This window comes from Engystomops pustulosus, chromosome 7 (genome assembly GCF_040894005.1).
Source record: "Engystomops pustulosus chromosome 7, aEngPut4.maternal, whole genome shotgun sequence".
In the NCBI taxonomy this organism is placed as follows: domain Eukaryota; kingdom Metazoa; phylum Chordata; class Amphibia; order Anura; family Leptodactylidae; genus Engystomops; species Engystomops pustulosus.
The window spans coordinates 78,778,851-78,804,005 of NC_092417.1; the positions used below are offsets into that span (position 1 = coordinate 78,778,851).

The following is a 25,155-nucleotide window of genomic DNA, read 5'->3' on the forward strand; positions in this document are numbered from 1 at the left end:
TCTGCCCCAGATGAAGATTTATAACTAACAAATTTCTTCTGAACCATCATCCTACCAACAGAAAGCCATTACTGGAACAGGAGTCCTCAGCACCTTAATCTGCCCAAACTCCCAGCTAACAGTCCACACTCCTGTACCCTCCTCGTTATCCCCACAAGCCGTCCTGTACAAAGCCTCTTCTGCACACTCCTGTAATGTAGAGAGGCTGAAGGATGGGAGGGGGGTATCTGGTACCATCCCACTCCCCTCAGCTGCTTCCAGGCTCCAGGTCTGAATGAAGTTCAGATCCCAGATGTGCAGCAGCTGCCGGAGGAGACACAAGAACCTCGCATAACCCAGTCTGATGCAGGAGCTGACTGCAGAGACCACCGCAGGGGCCCAACGACTGCATCCATGACAGGAACCCATCTACATTAACCAGGACAGGGTCTCACTTACTGCATTCACTGCTTACAACAGCAACTAGCAGAAAGGCCTAACTGCTGCATTCACCTCAGTGGCCCCACTGTATTAAAAAGCACAGAGGCCAATCTGCTGCACCCACCACAGGGGCCCACTGTATCAACCACCACAGGGGCCCCACAGCATAAAACACCGGAAGGGCAGATCTGCTGGACTCACCAAAGGAGACCCACTGCATCAACCACCACAGGGGCCCATCTGCTGCACCCACCACAGAAGCCCATCTGCTGCACATCCCACAGGGGCTCCACTGCGTCAACCACCACAGGGGCTGCACCCACCACTATAGGAGCCCTTCTTCTGCGCCTACCACAGGGGCCCATCTGCTGCACCCACCACAAGGTCCCATCTGCTGCACCCACCACAAGGTCCCATCTGCTGCACCCACCACAAGGGCCTATCTGCTGCACCCACCACAAGGGCCTATCTGCTGCACCCACCACAAGGGCCTATCTGCTGCACCCACCACAAGGGCCTATCTGCTGCACCCACCACAAGGTCCCATCTGCTGCACCCACCACAAGGGCCTATCTGCTGCACCCACCACAAGGTTCCATCTGCTGCACCCACCACAAGGGCCTATCTGCTGGAACCACAGGAGCTCCACTGCATCATCCACTTCCAGGGCCACCTGCCCCTACCACAGGGGGCAACTTGCTCCATTCATCAGAGGGACCTCAAAGTTGCACGACTCAAAGGGACAATACACGAGACAACTGCTCCAGGGGCCCAGCCACCATCCACCCACCACAGGGGCCCAGCCACGGGCCCCTCTTATTTGGCCATTTCTTACACAGACATGTGCCAGCATACAATATAAAAGCCGCACTACGTTAGACTGTAACCCACCCACTTCAACCAAATCCTAACATTACAACCTCCCCTCACCCCGGAGCCCGCACTTGGCCGGGCAGCTGTTCCTAGAAGCCCCGGCTCGCTCCTCCTCGGTATCGCCGCCTCCGGCCGCACAGCTAGGATGTCCGGGGATAGAAGCGCCCTGCTCGGCTGCCTGCTGCTCTGCGCCCTGTGTGCGCCCTGCGCCGCCCGGAGCCTGAGCAAGAGAGCGCTGCACCTGAGAGTCACCGACAACAAGGACGAGGTGGGTGAGGGCGCTGCACCCTATGTATGCATGTTCTGTATGTATGACCTCATATGCACAGGAATATATCACTTATAGGGAGATCAGGTGCACCCACTGTAACTTCTATAGTATTATTTATCAGGACATTATACCAATCATAGCTATGACTCTGTATTACTTTATGTATCTTTGGCATCATTCTGGAAGAATTTTGCTTCAGTTTACTAAGGTTTGGGGGGTATATTTATACCCAGCTTGCCATAGCATTGCATCATCTGGACTGCGTTCAGGCAATGAGCATGGATTTTGGAACACAATTTTAACATGTCAGAAGTAAGTCTGCCAAATGTATCTGCCGAAGGGGGTAGATCCAAACCTGTATGTATTTGGCGCATTTCAAAACGCAATTCATGTGCACCACATAAATGTGACTTCAGTGGACCATTGTGGGATACGTTTCCAAACAAGCCATTTCTGTTTGTTCAGTTTATTACTATTTCTAATGTCATGAACATTTTACACGCCAAGTCCACATGTCAAGGAAATAATGATGTGTGCTAACCGTACTTTCTACAGCTAGCACACTTCACTTCTATGGACTCATGCACACAGCAGGGGATTTCACAGCCCTATACATAAGCCAACTGTGCTAGACGCAGATGGTAGAGCAGGTCCTTTTCTTGCTAGTTTTTGTACCCAAGGCAGTAATTTTCAGTCAGCTGCCGATGACACACTTGCAACAGTCCATGGGACCCTTCTCTGCAGGTAGGCTAAGTCTTACCTGGGGGGAATTTGCTGGGACATCCACTACTGAAAATATTATCACCCGCCTTGTGAATAATCAGCCTCTCTGTAGAGTAATGAGCTTCAAATAATTTGGAAATGGCCTTGTGACCTTCTTCAGCTTAATTACCAGCAAGAAATGATCCTAAGCATTTTGTTTACACATTCCTGAATGCTCCAGTACAGCAAATTTCCAAAACTTCTTCTGTTATATAGGTGGTCACACTTTCTGACCATTAACAGAGAACTTTTGATTAGCAGTATCTTGCAGCTACTAAACTTTTTCAGTCCTAGGAAAAGCAGTAAGGGTAAGGGGATTTTATGCTTAGATCCAAAGCATTTCTTAATATGTGGCAATAGAGCTCCTTTTGGCACCCAAACTCTGTGTTTTTTTGACTGAGATTTTATATTGTGGTGCACAGCATTATAGCGTAACTGTGATTTCAAATAATTTTTAATATTGTGTGGGGGAGGTGTTGTAAACATTTTTCTAATACACTTCATTAAGAAATTCTGCTTTGTGCCCCTTACTTACAATATTATTTCTACTTTGCTAGGGCAAAGCTGTCTACAGGATTGAAGACAGGTCTCTCTATCCTCTCTTCCTCACATAGCTGTGAGTGAGTTATCCCTTCCTGCCTATGCTAAGTTATCTACTCTTGTTCTGTATATATGGACACTGCATAGTACCACTTCTCTTGAGAAGTGGTACTGTGCAGTGTCCATATATACAGAATAAGGACAGATACTGATAATTACACCCAGTATACAGGACAAGAGAAGTGGTACTACTTCTCTTGTCCTGTATACTGGGTGTAATTCTCAGTATCTGTCCTTATTCTGTATATATGGACACTGCACAGTACCACTTCTCCTGTCCTGTATACTGGATGTAATTCTCAGTATCTGCTCTTATTCTGTATATATGGACACTGCACAGTACCACTTCTCTTGTCCTATATACTGGGTGTAATTGTCAGTATCTGCTCTTATTCTGTATATATGAACACTGCACAGTACCACTTCTCCTGTCCTGTATACTGGGTGTAATTCTCAGTATCTGCTCTTATTCTGTATATATGGACACTGCACAGTACCACTTCTCTTGTCCTGTATACTGGGTGTAATTCTCAGTATCTGCTCTTATTCTGTATATATGGGCACTGCACAATACCACTTCTCTTGTCCTGTATACTGGGTGTAATTCTCAGTATCTGCTCTTATCCTGTGTATATGGACACTGCACAGTACCACTTCTCCTATCCTGTATACTGGATGTAATTCTCAGTATCTGCTCTTATTCTGTATATATGGACACTGCACAGTACCACTTCTCTTGTCCTGTATACTGGGTGTAATTCTCAGTATCTGCTCTTATTCTATATATATGAACACTGCACAGTACCACTTCTCCTGTCCTGTATACTGGGTGTAATTCTCAGTATCTGCTCTTATTTTGTAGATATGGACACTGCACAGTACCACTTCTCCTGTCCTGTATACTGGATATAATTCTCAGTATCTGCTCTTATCCTGTATTTATGGACACTGCACATTACCACTTCTCCTGTCCTGTATACTGGGTGTAATTCTCAGTATCTGCTCTTATTCTGTATATATGGACACTGCACAGTACCACTTCTCCTGTCCTGTATACTGGGTGTAATTCTAAGTATCTGCTCTTATTTTGTATATATGGATACTGCACAGTACCACTTCTCCTGTCCTATATACTGGATATAATTCTCAGTATCTGCTCTTATTCTGTATATATGGACCCTGCACAGTACCACTTCTCTTGTCCTGTATACTGGGTGTAATTCTCAGTATCTGCTCTTATCCTGTATATATGGACCCTGCACAGTACCACTTCTCTTGTCCTGTATACTGGGTGTAATTCTCAGTATCTGCTCTTATTCTGTATATATGGACACTGCACAGTACCACTTCTCTTGTCCTGTATACTGGGTGTAATTCTCAGTATCTGCTCTTATCCTGTATATATGGACACTGCACAGTACCACTTCTCTTGTCCTGTATACTGGGTGTAATTCTCAGTATCTGCTCTTATTCTGTATATATGGACACTGCACAGTACCACTTCTCCTGTCCTGTATACTGGGTGTAATTCTCAGTATCTGCTCTTATTTTGTAGATATGGACACTGCACAGTACCACTTCTCCTGTCCTGTATACTGGATATAATTCTCAGTATCTGCTCTTATCCTGTATTTATGGACACTGCACATTACCACTTCTCCTGTCCTGTATACTGGGTGTAATTCTCAGTATCTGCTCTTATTCTGTATATATGGACACTGCACAGTACCACTTCTCCTGTCCTGTATACTGGGTGTAATTCTAAGTATCTGCTCTTATTTTGTATATATGGATACTGCACAGTACCACTTCTCCTGTCCTGTATACTGGATATAATTCTCAGTATCTGCTCTTATTCTGTATATATGGACACTGTACAGTACCGCTTCTCTTGTCCTGTATACTGGGTGTAATTCTCAGTATCTGCTCTTATTCTGTAAATATGGACCATGCACAGTACCACTTCTCTTGTCCTGTATACTGGGTGTAATTCTCAGTATCTGCTCCTATTCTGTATATATGGACACTGCACAGTACCACTTCTCCTGTCCTGTATACTGGGTGTAATTCTCAGTATCTGCTCTTATTCTGTATATATGGACCATGCACAGTACCACTTCTATTGTCCTGTATACTGGGTGTAATTCTCAGTATCTGCTCTTATTCTGTATATATGGACACTGCACAGTACCACTTCTCTTGTCCTGTATACTGGGTGTAATTCTCAGTATCTGCTCTTATTCTGTATATATGGACCCTGCACAGTACCACTTCTCTTGTCCTGTATACTGGGTGTAATTCTCAGTATCTGCTCTTATCCTGTATATATGGACCCTGCACAGTACCACTTCTCTTGTCCTGTATACTGGGTGTAATTCTCAGTATCTGCTCTTATTCTGTATATATGGACACTGCACAGTACCACTTCTCTTGTCCTGTATACTGGGTGTAATTCTCAGTATCTGCTCTTATCCTGTATATATGGACACTGCACAGTACCACTTCTCTTGTCCTGTATACTGGGTGTAATTCTCAGTATCTGCTCTTATTCTGTATATATGGACACTGCACAGTACCACTTCTCGTGTCCTGTATACTGGGTGTAATTCTCAGTATCTGCTCTTATTCTGTATATATGGACACTGCACAGCACCACTTCTCTTGTCCTATATACTGGGTGTAATTCTCAGTATCTGCTCTTATTCTGTATTTATGGACACTGCACAGTACCACTTCTCCTGTCCTGTATACTGGGTGTAATTCTCAGTATCTGCTCTTATTCTGTATATATGGACACTGCACAGCACCACTTCTCTTGTCCTATATACTGGGTGTAATTCTCAGTATCTGCTCTTATTCTGTATTTATGGACACTGCACAGTACCACTTCTCCTGTCCTGTATACTGGGTGTAATTCTCAGTATCTGCTCTTATCCTGTATATATGGACACTGCACAGTACCACTTCTCCTGTCCTGTATACTGGGTGTAATTCTCAGTATCTGCTCTTATCCTGTATATATGGACACTGCACAGTACCACTTCTCGTGTCCTGTATACTGGGTGTAATTCTCAGTATCTGCTCTTATTCTGTATATATGGACACTGCACAGCACCACTTCTCTTGTCCTGTATACTGGGTGTAATTCTCAGTATCTGCTCTTATTCTGTATATATGGACACTGCACAGTACCACTTCTCCTGTCCTGTATACTGGGTGTAATTCTCAGTATCTGCTCTTATTCTGTATATATGGACACTGCACAGTACCACTTCTCTTGTCCTGTATACTGGGTGTAATTCTCAGTATCTGCTCTTATTCTGTATGTATGGACACTGCACAGTACCACTTCTCTTGTCCTGTATACTGGGTGTAATTCTCAGTATCTGCTCTTATTCTGTATATATGGACACTGCACAGTACCACTTCTCTTGTCCTGTATACTGGGTGTAATTCTCAGTATCTGCTCTTATTCTGTATATATGGACACTGCACAGTACCATTTCTCCTGTCCTGTATACTGGATGTAATTCTCAGTATCTCCACTTATTCCGTATATATGGACACTGCACAGTACCACTTCTCTTGTCCTGTATACTGGGTGTAATTCTCAGTATCTGCTCTTATTCTGTATGTATGGACACTGCACAGTACCACTTCTCTTGTCCTGTATACTGGGTGTAATTCTCAGTATCTGCTCTTATTCTGTATATATGGACACTGCACAGTACCACTTCTCTTGTCCTGTATACTGGGTGTAATTCTCAGTATCTGCTCTTATTCTGTATATATGGACACTGCACAGTACCACTTCTCCTGTCCTGTATACTGGATGTAATTCTCAGTATCTCCACTTATTCCGTATATATGGACACTGCACAGTACCACTTCTCTTGTCCTGTATACTGGGTGTAATTCTCAGTATCTGCTCTTATTCTGTATATATGGACCCTGCACAGTACCACTTCTCTTGTCCTGTATACTGGATGTAATTCTCAGTATCTGCTCTTATCCTGTATATATGGACACTGCACAGTACCACTTCTCTTGTCCTGTATACTGGGTGTAATTCTCAGTATCTGCTCTTATCCTGTATATATGGACACTGCACAGCACCACTTCTCTTGTCCTGTATACTGGGTGTAATTCTCAGTATCTGCTCTTATTCTGTATATATGGACACTGCACAGCACCACTTCTCTTGTCCTGTATACTGGGTGTAATTCTCAGTATCTGCTCTTATTCTGTATGTATGGACACTGCACAGTACCACTTCTCTTGTCCTGTATACTGGGTGTAATTCTCAGTATCTGCTCTTATTCTGTATATATGGACACTGCACAGTACCACTTCTCTTGTCCTGTATACTGGGTGTAATTCTCAGTATCTGCTCTTATTCTGTATATATGGACACTGCACAGTACCATTTCTCCTGTCCTGTATACTGGGTGTAATTCTCAGTATCTGCTCTTATTCTGTATATATGGACACTGCACAGTACCACTTCTCCTGTCCTGTATACTGGGTGTAATTCTCAGTATCTGCTCTTATTCTGTATATATGGACACTGCACAGCACCACTTCTCTTGTCCTGTATACTGGGTGTAATTCTCAGTATCTGCTCTTATTCTGTATATATGGACACTGCACAGCACCACTTCTCTTGTCCTGTATACTGGGTGTAATTCTCAGTATCTGCTCTTATTCTGTATATATGGACACTGCACAGCACCACTTCTCTTGTCCTGTATACTGGGTGTAATTCTCAGTATCTGCTCTTATTCTGTATATATGGACACTGCACAGTACCACTTCTCTTGTCCTGTATACTGGATGTAATTCTCAGTATCTGCTCTTATCCTGTATATATGGACACTGCACAGTACCACTTCTCTTGTCCTGTATACTGGGTGTAATTCTCAGTATCTGCTCTTATTCTGTATATATGTACACTGCACAGTACCACTTCTCTTGTGCTGTATACTGGGTGTAATTCTCAGTATCTGCTCTTATTCTGTATTTATGGACACTGCACAGTGCCACTTCTCTTGTCCTGTATACTGGGTGTAATTCTCAGTATCTGCTCTTATCCTGTATATATGGACACTGCACAGTACCAATTCTTTTATTCTGTGTGCTGGATAGAATTCTTATTCTGCAGAAGCAGCACAGTTCTACTTCTTTTCTGCTGTATCTATGAACACTTCACAGTATCTTCTCTTGCTCTGTATGCACAATATTACTAATACTGAATGTATGGACACTGCACAGTATAATCATTTGTATAAAAAGAAAACCCCATATGTACAAAATAAGTTAAAGATTGTAGTGAGCCGCATGGATCCAACAGGAAATGCGTCAGTGCTGGGGGGATCGCGGCACGTGCGGACTGGACATCTGTTACTTATGACGGGCTGGTATGCGCTTCTCCCCGGTAACTATTTAGGGCTCATTCGCAGCTGCCTGTTACAGATCTGTATTAAGCACTTATTTATCTCTGAAATAATATTACCAGTACATTTGAATACATTTATTTCAGTCTGATAATGGGGTTATAGATCACACTGTGAGGTTTAGTCATCAGACCCATAGTCAGCTGCATAGCTTCAGGCTTCTCAATGAGACCTAATGTTAGCATAAGTACATTTTGTGCAGCCCCCCTTATCAGGCAGAAAGGAAGGAGTTAAGTGCAGCATCTGCAGTGTGTCTGTCCTGAGAAATGAACTGTAATATACAACATATATGAAGGCTGTATACAGTAAATCAATGTTGTGTACATCCAGATATATACAGAGAGCCAAGGGGTCATAGGGGCTTACAACATATGGGAAACATTCTGGCTATGTAAAGGCAGTCCTTGAGTTATGTACAAGATAGGTTCTTCAGGTATATGGATAATTATAGCTCCAGACAAATTTTTTTTTTTGCCCCACATGACAATTGGATTTTCAAAATTTTGTGTTTTCATGGGAACAAGGATTATCAATGAAGCTTCATTACAGACACATTTGATAACTGTTACAGCTGATCACTGCAGTCTGTATGTGACTAGGGGTCGTCTGTAAGTTGGGTGTCCTTAAATAGGACCTGTCAATTTGATTTGGGACCCTAAACCAACTGCAGATCCTTATGGTCCCAAATCAACCTGTATGTCATATTTGCATGACCTCAATAAAAAAAAATAAACATTTATACTTACCTGGATGTGAGTCTAATGAGGTACCCACACCAGCAGATCCCCCGCCGGCACCTCCTCTCGCGTGAAGTGAAGCTGGGACAATATCCTGACTTCATTACACATGCGCCATACCTACAGCACTTGCATAGTGTAGCAGTGGTGTACTATGCCGGCTTCGCTAGCTGCAATACATAGGCCCCGGGAGCCTCAAACAGAAGGTAAGTATAACTGTTTGGGGGTTTTCTGTGCGACCATGTAGGGAGTGACAGGTTCCCTACAAGTCAGGGACCACCTGTAATGCACACACTACTATCTAGGAAGAGGCTTCATGGTTCATGAATAGAATGCCACAATAGTAGTGGAGTTAGATTGATGTGCCATTTATTCTGCAGAAAGCTAGATGACGAGACATTATGTCCTCCATCTCCTTTATATTTTTCCCCTGTTCTCCATCCTCATATTGTGGCCCCTGCCCTCCATCCCCCTAATATTGTGGCCCCTGTCCTCTATCCCCTTTACATTGTGGCCCCTGTCCTCAATTCCCCTCATATTGTGGCCCCTGTCCTCCATTCCCTTCATATTGTGGCCCCTGTCCTCCATCCCTCTCATATTGTGGCCTCTGTCCTAGATTAGAAGTGGCTGAAAGGATTAGAAGTGGCTGAAAGTATTCACGATTAGGATCCTCCTAAAAGTCCTCCCCCAATAAGACCAGGGGCCTTTTTAATTTGTATGTTGTATAACATCGTGTTTAGGTCAGACAAGAGGTGGTGGACAATGTTCACTTTTTTACTGTTTTGTTAGGAGATCATCCGGCATTAGCTCTGCCTGTGTCTGTGATCCTTCTCCCTCTCTCAAAAGAGTTCAGATAAGGACACGCTCCTGGTGACATGAAAATATTGGTAATCCTGGCAGTGCCAGGAACCGGTTGGCAGGGCACAATTCTGTGGGGCATCCGGCCGGCCAAGTAAATACAAAAATTTTCCATATGTGACCTTAGTAGCTGACTGGTAACATAACCCTTTGTCTTTTTATTGCAGCACTGGGCAATTAGTACACAATTTGAGAATCATAAATTCTTTGCATTCAGTTGGAGAAATTGCACTCCTTCCACCATCTTGGGTTGCTTGAAGCAGTATCTATTTTGCACTTGATGATTTTTTTTATTGGTTTACTTTATCCATGGATACTTTATCCAGATATCATTACCAAAATCATGTGAAAATAAGTTGAGAAGGATCACCTACGCCACAACCATCCTGGTTTTGCAGGCCAGTCCCAGTTTTCTAAGGCTATCTCGCCATCCTGGGCGGTTGGGTGATACAGTGAATCCTAGATATCTACTCCAGGAGGCAGGGTTATTTCCTACTAGCACCACACATGTCTGCCTTTCTTCTTCAGCAGACATGTGTAGAGGAAACACCTCCTTTAGGCTGGCTACACCCCCCCTGATTCAGCTTCCCCAGCAAAAGAAGAGGAAGCAGGACTCCTGTGGGGGAAGGTGAGAAAGGTAAGTAACAAAGGGGCCATATAATATAAAGGATATGGAGGACAGGGGCCATAATATAAGGGGGGTGGAGGACAGAGGCCACAATATGAGGGGGATGGAGGACAGGGGCCACAATATGAGGGGAATGGAGTACAGGGGCCACAATATGAGGGGAATGGAGGACATAGGTCACAATGTAAAGTGGATAGAGGACAGGGGCCACAATATTAGGGGGATGGAGGACAGGGGCCACAATATTAGGGGGATGGAGGACAGGGGCCACAATATGAGGATGGAGTACAGGGGGCCACAATATGAGATGGATGGACAATAAAGTTTGGAGGACAAGGGACAGAATGTAAGGGGGGTGGAGGACAGAGGCCACAATATGAGGGGGATGGAGGACAGGGGCCAAAGTATGAGAGGGATGGACGATAAGGTAAATGATATAAGAGGGATGGAGGACAGGGGCCACAATATGAGGGGGGTGGCGGACAGGGGCCACAATATGAGGGGGATGGATGACAGGGGCAATTATATGAGGGCGATGGAGAACAGGGAAACTATATAAAGGGGATGGAGGACAGGAGCGACAATATGAGGGGGATGGAGGACAGGTTCCACAATATGATTGGGCTGGAGGACAAGGGCCCTAATATAAGGGAGGTGGAGGACTGAGGCCACAATATGAGAGGGATATATAACAGGGGCAATAAAATGTAGCAGGTGGAGAACAGGGACCACAATATAAAGGGGATGGTGGACAGGTGCCATAATATGAGGGGGATGGAGTACAGGGGCCACAATATGAGGGGGATGGAGTACAGGGGCCACAATATGAGGGGGATGAAGGACATGGGCACAATATGAGGGGGATGGATGACAGAGGCCACAATATGAGGGGGATGGAGGACAGGGGCCACAATATGAGGGGGATGAAGGACATGGGCACAATATGAGGGGGATGGAGGACAGGGGCCACAATATGTGTGAGGATGAGGACTGAGGCCACAGTATGAGAGGAATAGATAACAGGGGCAATAATATGAAGGAAGTGGTGAACAGGGACCACAGTATACAGGGGATGGAGGACAAGAGCAATAATATGAGGGGGATGGAGAACAGGGAGCACAATATAAAGGGGATGTAGGACAGGGGCCATAATATAGTGGCGGTGGAGGAAAGAGGCCACAATATCTGAGGGATAGATAACAGGTGCCATAAAAGGGATGGAGGACAGGGACCAGAATATAAAGGGGATGGAGGACAGGGGCCATAATATGAGAGGGATGGATGACAAGGACAATTATATGAGGGGGATGGAGAACAGGTGAACAACATAAAGGGGTGGAGGACAGGAGTGACCATATGAGGGAGATGGAGGACAGGGGCCACTATATGAGAGGGGTGGAGGACAGGGCGCATAATATAAGGGGGGTGGAGGACTGAGGCCACATTATGAGAGGGATAGATAACAGGGGCAATAAAATGAAGTAGGTGGAGAACAGGGACCGCAATATAAAGGGGATGGAGGACAGGGGCCATAATATAAGGGGGGTGGAGGACAGAGGCCACAATATGAGAGGAATGGATTACAGGTGCAATAAAATGAAGGAGGTGGAGAACAGGGACCACAATATAAAGGGTATGGAGGACAGGGCCATAATATAAGGGAGGTGGAGGACAGAGGCCACAATATGAGAGGGATGGAGGACAGGGGCCACAATATGAAGGGAATGGAGGACAGGGGCCACAATATGAGGGGAATTGAGGACAGGGGCCACAATGTAAAGGGGATAGAGGACAGGGGCCACAATATTAGGGGGATGGAGGGCAGGGGCCACAATATGAGGATGGAGAACAGGGGAAAAATATAAAGGAGATGGAGGACATAATGTAAGGGGGATGGAGGACAGGGGCCCTTACTATGAAGGGAAAGGAGGACAAGGGCCACAATATGAGGGGGGGGGGTGGACAGGGGGCCATGATATAAACAGGATGTAGGACAGGGGCCACAATAAGAAGGGGATGGAGGACAGGGCTCTTAATATGAGGGGGGTGGAGGACAGAGGTCACAATATGAGCGGAGTGGAGTGCATCGACCACAATATGAAGGGGATGGAGGATGTGGCCACAATATGAGGGGGTGGAGGACCAGGTGCCACAATATGAAGAGGATGGAGGGCGGGGCCACAATATGAGGGGGGTGGAGGACATGGGCAACCATATAAAGGGGATGGTGTACAGGGGCCACAATATAAAGGGGATGGTGGATAGGGGCCACAATATAAAGGGGATGGAGGACAGTATGAGGGGGGTGGAAGACAGGGGTTCATGATATAAAGGGGATGGAGGACAGGGGTCCATAATATAAAGGGGATGGAGGACAGGGGCCACAATTGGAAGGGGATGGAGGACAGGGCTCTTAATATGAGGGGGGTGGAGGACAGAGCTCACAATATGAGCGGGGTGGAGGACAGCGACCACAATATGAAGGGGACGGAGGATGTGGCCACAATATGAGGGGGGTGGAGGACAAGGTGCCACACTATTAAGTGGATGGAGGACAGGGGCCACAATATGAGGGGGATGTAGGACATGGGCAACCATATAAAGGGGATTGTGTACAGGGGCCACAATATAAAGGGGATGGTGGACCTGGGCCACAATATAAAGGGGATGCAGGACAGGGGCCACAATATGAGGGGGACATTGGCAACCATATAAAGGGGATAGTTTACAGGGGCGACAATGTAAAGAGAATGTGGGATAAAAGCCACAATATAAAGGGGATGGAGGACATGGACCACAATATAAATGGGATGGAGACCAGGGGCCACATTAAAAAGAAGATGGATGAGAGAGGTCACGGTGTTAGAGAGGGCTCATGTGGAGGAGGAGCAGAAGAATTACAGAAAGCTAGGCCATAATAAGTGTGTGTGGGGGGGAATAAAAGTGTTCACTAAGTGAGGACCAAAACCAAAGAAGGAGTGGGTACCGAAGCAGTTGTAAGAATGGTAAGCCACAGAAAGGGGGCATACTATTAAAGGCACCCTGTCAGCACTTGTACCTCTCCAAATCTAAAAACAGAACCTTGTCCCGCAGGTTGGAACTAATCAGAGAATGTTTTTATAAGTGGGCAATGTTGCTTCATTTCTCAAAAAAAAACCTGTTATTCTTTCCCAAGATGCAGTCAATGAGAAGTGGTAGCTCGACCATCCGCTGGCCGTGCTAAGGACTTCCAACCTGCTGGACAAAGTACTGTTTGTGGATTTGGATGGGTAAACATGGTGACAAGTTCCTTTTAAGAGAAGGCCTTATATGTTGCTGAGTTGTATTAGTGGGTATTATACGGTTTGGCAACAAAAAGGGGGCATTATACTATGTGGGGATCCATTAAGGTTGATATTATACTATGCTTGGGATGAGTTACTTTTAGAGGCTGCAAAATCTGACTTGTCTCTGCTCATTTTCACATAACATTGGATGAGATTTTTTATTGGTAGGAGTTTGGATTAGATTTCACATAAAAGAGGGAATTCTAGGAAGGACATTTAGAAGTGAATTTGTTGGTGTTTGTATTTCATTTGATTTGTACGCCAATGGATGTCAATAGCAATTGCTGCCTCAGGAGTATTGCTGGGAGGTGGAATGGCAATGTGCACCTGTATCCCCATAACAGGGACAGTCCTGCTGCTGATCCCAGAGTTAACAAAGTAGTTAGTGTTCCCAGCAGTGTCCAGGGTGAAAGCCAGCCCTCTAAGCCCTGCACAATTTGAAATGTTTTCCTTTGGAATATTAGGAGGTAATGTAAATATAGCCCATCCAGAGCAGATGGTCCCATCCTGTCATGTGAAATTCCTGTGATGTTACTGGTAACTTGTTCTACAGCACCATCTACATGACAGTTGTGGGAGTGCAGGCAGATCTGATCACACAGACTTCAGAATATGACTACATACAATTGTGAGACAACCCATGAGCAAAATTTTCAGTTATAGGGAATTACCACACCCCTGCCCTTTCTTCTTCCTTTGTTGATATCTCATATAAACATCACATCCCCCTGACATGTATCCCCTTTTCTCTCCAGGATTATGAATATCCGCTGCACCCCCATAATACCAACTACCAGAAGAATGACCGGTGCCCTCCCCCGCCACAAACCCTTCCAGAGCGAGCCTGTGATGTTCTGAGTTGCAGATCTGACTCGGAATGTGAACGCCATAAGCGCTGCTGCTTTAATGGGTGCATATACGCCTGTCTGGAGTCCGTGCAGCCCCCACCAGGTACCACACCACATTAAACGCAACTCAAAGTTGGCTTTGCACAACAATTTTGGGGGCTTGTTGACACATTGGTTTATTATTCACTAATAGTATTCACTACTTCTGTCATTGCAGTGCTAGACTGGCTGGTACAGCCCAAACCTCGCTGGCTGGGAGGGAATGGCTGGTTACTGGATGGACCTGAGGAAGCACTACAAGGTACACTCCACACCACAAAGAATTCATGATTGGAGGTGATGGTGTCTGCTGACTTTCATGCGTGGTGACATTAGTTAAACTATTGATGATAGATTATGGTGGATGAAGACTGGTGATGGGTGATGACAGCTGATTGTTAGGAATGACTGGTGATGAATAGTGATGATGGGTGAAAATAAATTAAAATAAATGATGGGTGATAATAAATCACTTACTATCACTTTCCCTGACTCCCCTGTCTCTGGTATGACCCCCATTCCCCTCAATGTATTTTTACCACTATCCCCATAGCAGTATGACTAAGTACTTCCCATTGGGGGTTGCATCCAGTTAATCCTGAAGCACAGGCAAGTGATTTGAAATGACTTTGTCTCCTACTGACTGATTTGGCAAACTCCGTGAAGCGTTGCGTAATCTGTGAGCGCTATATAAATAAAGGATTTATATTATTATTTGGATCATTTTTGGCATAAGCGGGAAAGAAATCAAGGACCCTAGACCTAAGCACTAATGATAGAAGAGTTGGTAATCTCAGGGTAATTTCCTCCCTCCACCCCAACCACAAGTTCCAATGAGAATGATTTTTCCTTCCTGAATACTGGAGAGAGAATGTAGAAAAAAATACTCTGGTTCACATTTTTCAAAAACAGTGCAAACTGCACTAGATGCAGTTTGCCTGTGGAGAGTTCAAAGTGCGCCAGATTCGTGAATTGTGGTGTATTTCGTCATAAATTTGGCACACACCGCACTGCACCGACAGAGTGCACCAACTTTTTTTGGTGAACATTTATCAGAGAGCGTGCAACACAATTCTGTTGGTCACTGCATCATAAATGTGGCGCACAGTCCAGATGCGCACTGGAATACCCCTTTCAGTGCAGAATTTTGTATGGTACAGTGCAGACACTTTCTAAATACATGTGCAAACAGTTTGCACTGAAAAGAACATACAAAGTCAGGCAAAAACTGGTGCAGGCCACTGTCTCAGGAAGTTGAATATCATATATACACCTTTTTGGGACCTCTTTTTTTTCTTACAGAACGGGTGCATAACCCCACCCTTGCTCTATCCCTATATTAACTATATAATCTCTCATCAAGATGGTTTGGTGCAGAGAGAAAAGTCACAACTCTCCCTAATATATGCTCCACCCCTGCAAATGTACAGAAAAATTACTACTAAACAGCAGTGGCAGCCTAGATATAACAGAACCATTAGAATATATTTCACACATCTTCTGTTACACACATCTTTGCAGAGAAATTATGAAGTCCCATGCAACTTTGAAAGTCCCCCTGACTCACCTGTTCTTTATTAGGATTGACCCCCAACTCCGCATGGATGACCATGTCCATGTCTCAGTAATCTCCTTGATTGCGACCCGGGCAAGAATTGGCTTGGCCATTATGAGCTGCTCAATACACCATAGGTCAGTGATGGCTAACCTATGGCACTGGTGCCAGAGGTGGCACTCGGAGCCCTTTCTGTGGGCACTCAGGCCATCACCAGAGATGACTCCAGGTATCTTCCTGCAGTCCCAGACAGCCCAGGACTTGCTGTGCACAGAGCTATTTTAATGTATCAGCTGTACCTGGGACTATTTCCTGCTTTATTGGTGTCCTCAGGTGCCGGTATCAATGAAAACTGTGACAGAGAAGGGAGTATAAATCACAAATTACATTTCTGTGTTGGCACTTTGCGATAAATAAGCGGGTCTTTGTTGTAGTTTGGGCACTTGGTCTCTAAAAGGTTCACCATCACTGCCATAGGTGGTAGTGGAACAGACTCAATGCATCGATGACGCAGGTGCTTCCCACTCGATCTCCACAATGACCTCTCAAAAGGTCATCTTTTTAGGCATAGTTTAAATATTTTGCTACGACCTGTCTGGGTCTCTTTATTGACTCCTCAGGTGTTCAGGGGCACACAGTTTAGAACAGCTTAATGAAGGTTTAAAGTAGAATATGACAGTTATAAACTGCTCCAGAATTTAACCTGGTGCAGCAAAAAACTAGTGTTGTCTGACTTTGCACTTGCAGACCCTGCACCACATTTATATGTCCCCCCCAAGGTGAGCTATCTAATTTTTGCAAACCATCAGGTATTTTTGAGAATGAGAAAAAAAACAAAGAATCAATGAATTCCATGCTAATTTGAAGAAACACTTGACGGATCTAATATTGACACGAAACTGACTGAAAGGAGGCAATTTTTTTTTTTACAGGTACGCAATGGACACACCTTTGCGAATAAGCCCTTAAAAAGCGGTATTCCCATCTGGGCATTCACATTTAATTAAATTCATTTGCCATATGTAAACATTTCTTCAATTGGATGTTATTAAAAAAATGTTCCTGTGTGAAGATAATTTCTCATAAACAATGTTGTCCCTTAGAAATGAGATAGCTTCCTCGGATACGACCACCTCACATTTTGGTAGCCGTTGCCAAACATGCACTATTGAGCTCTGCCTGACCACATGGATTCAGCGATCATTACCACAGGACGGCTATGGGACCTGCAGTAACTCCCAGACCTTTCATATACAAAAACTTTTTGTTTCTTTATGCAATCACCGGATATGAGGTGGCCGTATCCAAGGACACAGTCTTGTTTCTAAGGGACCAAATGACTACATTTACAAGAAATTATCTTCACACATGAACATTTTTTTAATAACATCTATTTGAAGAAATGTATATATATATATATATGGCAGATTAATGAAACTGAATGTGAATACCCAGACGAGAATACCCCTTTAAGTGAACTGGTGTATGACTGATGTGTGACTGGTGATGGTTGTTGATACTGAGTAGTGACTAATGTTGCTAAATAATGAATGGTAATGATGGTAATGGTAATGTTGGTCTTTCCTAATAACAGCGGAGGCCTGCAGCACAACAGAAGACGGGGACGAACCGCTCCACTGCCCCACCGGGTATGAATGTCATATAATCAATCCTGGCAGCCCAGCAGAGGGCATCCCTAATAGAGGACAGTGCATCAAGCAGAGGGGCAACTCTGGTCAGTATGAGAAGAAGCTGAATGATAACAAATATTAGCTGCAATTATGTATATTATTGTTATTACCCATCTTTTCGAGTATCCTGAATGTTCCTTATGTATCACTTATATCCTTAGGTTATGCAGCAGAATATGATAGAGGTGATGTACAGCATTGTTGTTATGGATGGATGTATTCAGGAGGAAATTTGTGTGGTAACTCTTGTGCAAGCTGGATTAGTGGAAATATACACTCACTGGCCACTTTATTAGGTCCAACTACCTGTCCAACTGCTCGTTAACACTTAATTTCTAATCAGCCAATCACATGGCGGCAACTCAGTGCATTTAGGCATGTAGACATGGTCAAGACAATCTCCTGCAGTTCAAACCGAGCATCAGTATGGGGAAGAAAGGTGATTTGAGTGCCTTTGAACGTGGCATGGTTGTTGGTGCCAGAAGGGCTGGTCTGAGTATTTCAGAAACTGCTGATCTACTGGGATTTTCACGCACAAGCATCTCTAGGGTTTACAGAGAATGGTCCGAAAAAGAAAAAACATCCAGTGAGCGGCAGTTCTGTGGGCGGAAATGCCTTGTTGATGCCAGAGGTCAGAGGAGAATGGGCAGACTGGTTCGAGCTGATAGAAAGGCAACAGTGACTCAAATCGCCACCCGTTACAACCAAGGTAGGCAGAAGAGCATCTCTGAATGCACAGTACGTCAAACTTTGAGGCAGATGGGCTACAGCAGCAGAAGACCACACCGGGTGCCACTCCTTTCAGCTAAGAACAGGAAACTGAGGCTACAATTTGAACAAGCTCATCGAAATTGGACAGTAGAAGATTGGAAAAACGTTGCCTGGTCTGATGAGTCTTGATTTCTGCTGCGACATTCGGATGGTAGGGTCAGAATTTGGCGTCAACAACATGAAAGCATGGATCCATCCTGCCTTGTATCAACGGTTCAGGCTGGTGGTGGTGGTGTCATGGGGAGGGGAATATTTTCTTGGCACTCTTTGGGCCCCTTGGTACCAATTGAGCATCGTTGCAACGCCACAGCCTACCTTAGTATTGTTGCTGACCATGTCCATCCCTTTATGACCACAATGTACCCAACATCTGATGGCTACTTTCAGCAGGATAATGCGCCATGTCATAAAGCTGGAATCATCTCAGACTGGTTTCTTGAACATGACAATGAGGTCACTGTACTCAAATGGCCTCCACAGTCACCAGATCTCAATCCAATAGAGCATCTTTGGGATGTGGTGGAACGGGAGATTCACATCATGGATGTGCAGCTGACAAATCTGCGGCAACTGTGTGATGCCATCATGTCAATATGGACCAAAATCTCTGAGGAATGCTTCCAGCACCTTGTTGAATCTATGCCACGAAGAATTGAGGCAGTTCTGAAGGCAAAAGGGGGTCCAACCTGTTACTAGCATGGTGTACCTAATAAAGTGGCAGGTGAGTGTATGTTGTCATTTAGCCTTCCCAGAAACAAAGCAGAGTTTTCTGGTTGAAGAGTGCTGCATAAGGGGTAAGGTCCCTATGACCCACCACCCGGGAATTCTTATTTCATTGTTGTCTATTTCTGCTTTATTTCAGATGGGAGGAACCTGAGACTTAAATATCCCAAAGATTATAACGGTAATTATTAAAACTGCAATCCTTGCTCCATGGCGTTGTCATTTACTGCCACTTTCTTCATGATAATGGCCTGCTGCAAAAACATTTCCATGTTTGTATAGGCTGCATGTTAGTTATCAAAAGACTTTTTAAGGTACATTTATGAAATTGCTTAAAAATAAAAATAGCCTTTTATAGCAACCAACCAAACCACAGCTTTCATAGCCCTGTTGTGATTTGTTGTTGTGGGCCTTTTGTATACAGAGTCAGACAGTTTCATAAGTCTGTCCCTTTGTGTTTCAATTCCTCGCTGTTCACACTTGCATCAGGGCTTTCCCTTGCACTTTCCATTATACAAGAGCGTAGTGGAAGTGTAAAACCAAAGCTTCTTCTATAGACCTTTTGTTGCCCATTGACTTTCTGAACTCTTATAAACTATTATAATTAATGAGGTAATAGTATATTGGAATACATGGGACATCTCTGTGTTTCAGGTGGGAATTATAACAATGTAGTAGTCGCAGTTGATAAACAGACACAGAGGCAGATCGGATAGTAGTAAGTACACTAATTTAATACTCTTTCACTAATTTCAGTTATTTTACTACTTCTTCACTTCATTAACTTGCTTCATTTTGATGTTTGTATAAGAAAAAGTTCAGCAAAAATTAATTTTATGTTTTAATTCATCTCAGGGGTGTAACTAAGGGGCAGGGCCCTATAGCAGACTTCTGTATGGGGCATCTCTTTAAAAAATATGCATATCTGTATACTCACAAATGTGAGTTACAATTACACATTTATACACTCATGTATACACACATTTGTATACTTATATACATGCAGCATATAAACACCATATGCACACAGACAGCATAAACATACATGCAGTATACACAAACCACATATACATACTTACATACAGAATATACACATATACATAGAGTACTGTATAGACACATATTGCAGCTTATACACACATATACATCACATATAGACACACATAAAGCAAATACAAACATACATACAATATCATATACAGACACGCAGCATATATACACACCACACACACAGCATATACACATCCAATACCCCAGATGTTGGGGCCCCCTGACATCGCTGCTAACCCTGTGGTCACGCACCTGATTCATCTCCATTTTCAAAACTCTTTGCTGAAAAACTATACCACTACCTAATACTTATCATGCTTCATCCTCAAACAGTTTGTTATATGTGACATATACTGATATATTGGGGCACAGTTACCAGTCACGATCCCGCGGTGCATTGTCCGACGAGGATTCGGGTCTGCCGGGATTTACTAATATCGTACGCCCGGTATCCAGCAGGTGTCGCTACTGCGCCGAGGTCCACTGGAGTTCACCTTCTTCTTCCTGGTGCATGTAAGTGCGTGATCTTGCGACACAAATCGTTTTTTAAATTCTGCAGTTTTTCCGAATCCGTTGGGTTGTCCGACGGCCACCCCTCCCCCCCCCCCCCCCCCCAATTTCTGCCACGTGAAAGCCAGCGCCAATGCGCCGCCATCCAATCGTGTGCACTGAAATCCCGGGGGAATTCGCCGCAAAACGGAAATATTCGGGAAAGCCGATGAAAGTGTGGTGTACGGACCCTTAGTAAATGAGCACCATTGTATCAATATGAAGTCCAGACTGAGAATTGTCTACATTTGACCTGACTGTAACAAACACTTAGCCGTGTGAAGTATTAGGATGAGTTCTCAGCCTTTTTAATAATATATATATGTATCTTAAAGGGGTTTTCCCATGAAAGAAAGTGATCAAATTTAATTTAATTTTAACCTCTTCACGCTTTGTGTCGTACATGTACGGCGGAGATGTGTGGAGGCTTTATGAATAGGGCTCACGGCTGACCCCTCTTCATACAGAGGTGGGGTTTGCTGCATATTGCAGCAAACACCCACCGCTAATACTCGCTATCGGTCATGGATATAAACCTTTCTGATGCCACTAGCAAAGCTGCTGGCGGTATTTAAAAAACCGGCAGCGCATGGGTACCATCATCTTTGTTGCGATTATCAATCCCCCAAACATCATTGGGAAGCGGCGGTCGGTTGCCATAACAGCCAAGGGTACATCAGACCCGAGGCTGTCTAGTTTCTGCACTTTCGTTGCAATGAGCCAGTGGCTCATTGTAATGAATACTATGCAAAAATGCCATATACTGCAATACAGTAGTATTGCAGTATATGGTAGGAACAATGAGACCATCTAGGGTTAAAATACCCTAGTGGTCTAAAAAATAGTAAAAGAAAGTTTAAAAAAATAACAAAATAAAATTCAATGTTCTTTTGCAAGGGTTGTAATTTGAACTTTTACTTTTTTTTTAAATGTTTTTTTTTTTTTACTTTTTTTTTTAGACCCCCAGAGTGCTTTAAACCTAGGGAGTCTGATTGCTCATCTGATTCTCTTATATGGAGAATTTGCTATTGATCTGGCACTCTGTTATAGATCTGCAGTAATGACAGCTTCTCCAGTCTTATAAAGACTTCAGGCTGCCATGGCAACTGATCGTCGCTCCACAATTATGTAATGGGAGCAACGCTCAAAGTCAATACGGCAGCGTTCAAAGGGTTAACTTTGACTGCCGCTGCAATATGCAGCAACACCCTACTATTATGAAGAGGGCTCAGCCTGTTAGCCCTCTCCGTCCTCCATTCTAGCACTAGTTGGTGCACTTATAACGCTGACATACGATATATATGTAAATATACAGCATCTATTGGTGGGATTTGTACCAGAATTGTGGTGCACCTTGGCACATTGTAAGCCATGCCCCATTTCTACTGAAGCATATTCATACTACAGCATATTCATACTACATATTGCACACAATAATTCTGGGAGAAATAAGTCTAATTTATGTCACATTTAGATGAGATAATATCCTGTGATGTATAGGTGTTGTCAAAGTCTGATTGTTGTCATTTATCTCCTGTATCTCCAGGTAGTCAGTGACCTCCCATAGCGGGAGTATCAGTCAGCTGACCCCGCGCAGTCATCAACCACGAGGAGCCTTTTATTCCTGCAATAATTGTAGTTAATAACCCCGGTGCTACAACTGTAGAAACCAATTACTTCCATCTTCCACCACCAATTAGATGAAGGACAGTGACCTGGAACTTGCATAACTGAAGAATCACAAAACCCCCAAAAAAATGAAAATGATAGAAACTGAAATGCACTTAAAGTAGATTTATATTGTAGTTTTTTTAAAGCAATAACGTCCCAAGGAGGAGACGGGACAATAACCACCAAATATTGTACTTTGTATATGGAGCTCTGCTCCTAATTTGATTAAAGTTGTTATGTTTGGTCATTTTGCCATGGAGTCATGAGTCATGTTTAAATAGGAGTTTATGCATTTAGGGTGTATATCAACAGTTATAAAATATACTGCCACAAAAAAGAGGTAATCCTGGCCGCTACAAATGATTGCAATAAATACCTAGCAAAACGGGCAAAAATTAGTACATTACACAGTGTAATGAGTCACAGGCTTATTATATGTCTCCTGGAAAAAAGATGACATAAAGATGCTCCATATGCCAAATGTCAAGTTATTACTTTTGAGATGGCTGGAAGGGTCTTCTTCCAGTACCTAGGTATGAGGTAGTGCGCTACACTAAGCAGTTAGAGGAGCAGTGTGTAGGTACATCCAGGGTATGGAGTAGAGACCCTGCCCCGGACTGATTACTCGTTAAGTGCAGTTATCTACTCCGCGTTTCTTGTTATTAATTAGCAAGCAGCTCTGAGCAGATTAAGCTTTATTATGCAGCAAGCAAATATCATAAACATCCAGCAGATGTCAGCAACACTAACATGTCCATAATACTCGCTGCTGCATGACAATTCAGAGCCATTACAATTACAGGCAGTTACGTACAAGATAGGGTCTGTAGGTTTGTTCTTAAATTGAATTTGAATGTAAGTTGGAACTGTATATTTTATAAATGAAATCCCAGACAAATATTTTTTGGTCTCTGTGTCAATTGGATTTTAAAAATGTTTGCTTGTCATAAGAATCAGGATTAATACAACAGAATAGTTTGCCCTTTTAGGACTGCCAAGGCAATTTATACCTTATTTACAAATCTGTCCTAAGAAAAAAGCCTCATCGGTCAGGCCTAAAACTTAACTTTTATTAAATATTCAAGGTAAGACTGAACCAAATTATATCACATTTACTCTTAAAATTACATGGTTGGACTGCTGTCATAACTCTTAAAGTATTTAAGGTAGATGTCTCCTCACTGTATTAGTCTAATTATTGGATATCTGCAGCGATCCTATTGATTTAGCTTTTGGCTGCTAAATCAATAGGATCGCTGCATAGATTTGTAAATAAAGAATCAGGATTAACAATAAAGCTGAATTGCAGACACCTTTGATAACTCTTATAGCTGATCATTACCCCTTACCCCTGTTCCTGACAGTAAGATCCGGCCTTGGATCCTGCCAAGGTTCCGCTACCTGAACTAGCTGATCTTACCGCCATCATTGCCCAGCAATCCCAGCAGATTGCCGTACAGGGCCAGCAACTTGGACAGGTCACCGCCATGTTGCAGCAATTGTTGGCTACTCAGCAGCAGTGTCAAGTTCCTGCGGCACCTCCTGCTACACCGGTTAATCTGCCATGCGCAGAAACCCAGGCAGAGACTCTCCATGCCATCCAAGTATGACGGTGACACCAAGTTGTGCAGAGGCTTTATCACCCAGTGCTCCTTGCACATTGAACTATTGCCTAACCAGTTTGTCACAGAGCGGTCTAAAGTGGTTTTCATGATCAGCCTTCTCTCTGGAAAAAACCCTGGCTTGGGCTACTCCCCTCTGGGACAAGAAAGACCTGGTCACAGCTAATATCACCACATTCCTTGCTGAATTCTGGTCTGTCTTTGAGGACCCAAACCGGGCGTCATCAGCTGAGACCACCCTGCTGAAATTGCGCCACAGGAATTGTCTGTCGTTGACTATGTGGTTCAGTTCCACACCCTAGCTTCTGAGCTAACTACCCCTGTTCCTGACATCAAGCTTATTGTGTAGATAGCAGAACCAAGATTACTAAATACATACCAAAACTAAGCTGACAAAAAAAACATTAGTACCAAGCTTACTACATAGACACAGGATCAGAACCAAGCAGAGTGAGGCTGACAATGTTATATTGCACCATATTTAACACATTGGGGGGTATTTTATAGAAGAGCCGGAGAGCATATACTCACTAACTATACACACATAGAGCATTTAAACACATTTATATACATAATATTAAATAAAAACAGAATATACACACCATATATACAGCATATACACACATACAGTACCATATACACCAATTCAGCATATAGTAGCAGCATACATACAGTATATACACACCACACACACACACACACACAACA

At 43.7% G+C, this 25,155-nt stretch overlaps 1 protein-coding gene across 3 annotated transcripts; it reads left to right on the plus strand.

The window, feature by feature from the left end:
• The first annotated feature begins 216 nt into the window (after window positions 1–216).
• WFDC1 (WAP four-disulfide core domain 1) lies at window positions 217–23,076 on the plus strand. Of its 3 annotated transcripts, XM_072117030.1 has the most exons (7): window positions 217–1,561; window positions 14,684–14,879; window positions 14,994–15,077; window positions 17,965–18,105; window positions 19,695–19,736; window positions 20,210–20,273; window positions 22,701–23,076. In XM_072117030.1, the coding sequence occupies exons 1-6, from the start codon at window positions 1,439–1,441 to the stop codon at window positions 20,269–20,271; spliced, it is 648 nt and encodes a 215-aa protein (XP_071973131.1). In that variant the 5' UTR covers window positions 217–1,438; the 3' UTR covers window positions 20,272–20,273; window positions 22,701–23,076. The 3 variants fall into 3 exon arrangements, with proteins under 3 accessions (XP_071973131.1, XP_071973133.1, XP_071973132.1); XM_072117032.1 differs by lacking the exons at window positions 19,695–19,736; window positions 20,210–20,273; window positions 22,701–23,076 and adding an exon at window positions 18,223–18,421 and having other exon boundaries at window positions 1,317–1,561; XM_072117031.1 differs by lacking the exons at window positions 217–1,561; window positions 19,695–19,736; window positions 20,210–20,273; window positions 22,701–23,076 and adding exons at window positions 8,311–8,360; window positions 18,223–18,469.
• Window positions 23,077–25,155: the final 2,079 nt, after the last annotated feature.